Source organism: Nyctereutes procyonoides, unplaced genomic scaffold, assembly GCF_905146905.1.
Source record: "Nyctereutes procyonoides isolate TBG_1078 unplaced genomic scaffold, NYPRO_anot_genome, whole genome shotgun sequence".
In the NCBI taxonomy this organism is placed as follows: domain Eukaryota; kingdom Metazoa; phylum Chordata; class Mammalia; order Carnivora; family Canidae; genus Nyctereutes; species Nyctereutes procyonoides.
This window is the reverse complement of record NW_026574984.1, coordinates 4,450-6,944: the sequence shown is the minus strand read 5'-3', so window position 1 is coordinate 6,944 and position 2,495 is coordinate 4,450. Positions and strand designations below refer to the sequence as shown.

The following is a 2,495-nucleotide window of genomic DNA, read 5'->3' as shown; positions in this document are numbered from 1 at the left end:
GGACATTTGCATGGTCTGCCCTAGAAGATCTGCATTTTATGTATGGGGTGGGATGGGAGTGAGGCTGCTGAATCATAAGAATGAATTCTCAGCCTTCCCAAGGTGGTATAGTCCACTATCAACTGAAGCTGCACTCCAGAAAATTCCTAAGATAAGGCAGTCACCCTCTGCTTAAAAGTTCCAAGTACTAACACAAAGCATGTTTTCACAGTAGCATTTCCTCTGGGTTGCAATAGTAACTCTCTTGAAACATCACATCATCAGATCTCTTCTGCACTGGTGGAACAGAGAAGTTCACAGTTTGAGCTGTGTGATCAAAAGGCCAGTCCACAGCACACTAGTTATATATATTCTTTTGGGAGGGGTATGCTTGATATTTTAAACTTTATCATATCTAAATTCAATTAATTAACATATAATGTATTATTGGTTTCAGAGGTAGAGATCTGTGACTTATCAGTCTTATACAATACCTAGTGCTCATTACATCATGTGCCCTCCTTAATGTCCATCACTCAGTTACCCCATCCCCCCACCCCCTCCCTTACGGTGACCCTCAGTTTTTCTATGCTTAAGAGTCTCTTATGGTTTGTTTTCCTCTCTGATTTCATCTTATTTTATTTTTTCCTCTCTTCCCCTCTGATCTTCTGTTTTGTTTCTTAAAATCCACATGAGTGAGATCATATAATTGCCTTTCTCTGATTGACTTCTTTCACTTAGAATAACATCCTCTAGTTCAATCCACATCATTACAAAATGGAAAGATTTCATTTTTTTATTGCTGAGTAGTATTCCATTGTATATAGATACCACATCTTCTTCATCCATTCATCTGGGGTCTTTCCATAATTTGGATATTGTGGACATTGCTGCTATAAACATTAGTTTAGTTAGTTTCCTTAACTCAAAGTACTGCTCCATCATCTGTAAAAAAAATAAAATAAAAAAATAGTCACTCATAGGATTATTCCAGTACTCAGAGTAGGGTAGGTGCTCAAAAAAAGTTAGCTAATAATATGAATAAAGGAAAGAAAACTATATTTCACTTGGAAGAACAATTAAAGAAAGAGGAGAAATGTCCTGGGAGAAGCTAGCATTAATGAAGTGTCTACCTTTTAAACTCTTTATTTAATATATTATTAAGATCCAAATGCTTTAATGGTGAAGAAATGAATAAAAATGAGTAACACAGTCTATGAGGTCCTGGAAGACATGAGGCCAAATAATCATTACTTAAATATCACTTGTTGCTTTTTTAGGTTTTTCAGATCTCCACTGGAGCCCGTATCAACACCTAATATATGGAGAATCCAAAAAATGTGACTGAATTCATTCTTTTGGGCATTACCGAGAACCCAGAGCTGCGGAACATGCTCTCTGCTGTGTTTCTAATCATGTATGTGTCCACGGTTTTGGGAAACCTATTAATTGTGGTAACTGTGATCACGAGTCAGAGTCTGAGATCACCTATGTATTTTTTCCTTACTTTCGTATCCCTTTTGGATGTCACCTACTCTTCTGTCATTGCCCCCAAGATGATTGTGGACTCCCTCTCCAAGAGCACTGTCATCTCCTTAGAAGGTTGCATGGCGCAGCTCTTTGCAGAGTATTTCTTTGGTGGTGTGGGGATCATCCTTCTCATCGTGATGGCCTATGACCGCTACGTGGCCATCTGTAAGCCCCTGCACTACTCCACCATCATGAGCCCTCGGATGTGCTGCCTGCTGCTGGGAGGGGCCTGGGTGGGGGGATTTATCCATGCAGCAATACAGCTTCTCTTCATGTATCAAATACCCTTCTGTGGCCCCAATGTCATTGATCATTTTATATGCGATTTGTTTCCCTTGTTGAAACTGGCCTGCATGGACACCCACACCCTGGGTCTCCTAGTCATCCTCAACAGTGGGGTGATGTGTATGACCATCTTCCTTATTCTCATTGCCTCCTATGTGGTCATCCTCTGCTCTCTGAAGTCTTGCAGCTCTGAAGGGCGGCGCAAAGCCCTCTCCACCTGTGGCTCCCACCTCACCGTGGTTGTCTTGTTCTTTGTGCCATGCATTTTCCTGTACGTGCGGCCTGTGGCCACCTACCCCATTGACAAGGCAATGGCTGTGTCTGATTCCATCATCACACCCTTGTTAAATCCCTTGATCTACACCCTGAGGAATTCAGAGGTGAAAAATGCCATGAGGAAACTGGGGAAACAAAGGAGTTTTGTTGGCAAGTGATGGTCATGCTAAGACATCATGTTTCCCATTAAGGGAGATTCTTTCTGAAAGGTGAGAGAAATAAGCTATTCATCGCCACTAACAACAGAGAGATTTTTGAAAAATATAAACCTGGTTGGGGCCCCTCGGTGGCTCAGTCAGTTAAATACCTGCCTTTTGCTCAGGTCATGATCCCAAGGTCCTTGCTCAGTGATTCTCCCTCTCCTTTTCCCTCTGGGGAGAAGGGTTCGTGCTTGTTCTCATTCTCTCTCTCAAATATATAAGTAG

General features: G+C 41.6%; 1 protein-coding gene across 1 annotated transcript; it reads left to right on the top strand.

The window, feature by feature from the left end:
- The first annotated feature begins 1,301 nt into the window (after positions 1-1,301).
- On the top strand, positions 1,302-2,228 carry LOC129511487 (olfactory receptor 4C6-like). Its single transcript, XM_055328264.1, has one exon. The coding sequence runs from the start codon at positions 1,302-1,304 to the stop codon at positions 2,226-2,228; it is 927 nt and encodes a 308-aa protein (XP_055184239.1).
- The last annotated feature ends 267 nt before the right edge of the window (positions 2,229-2,495 follow it).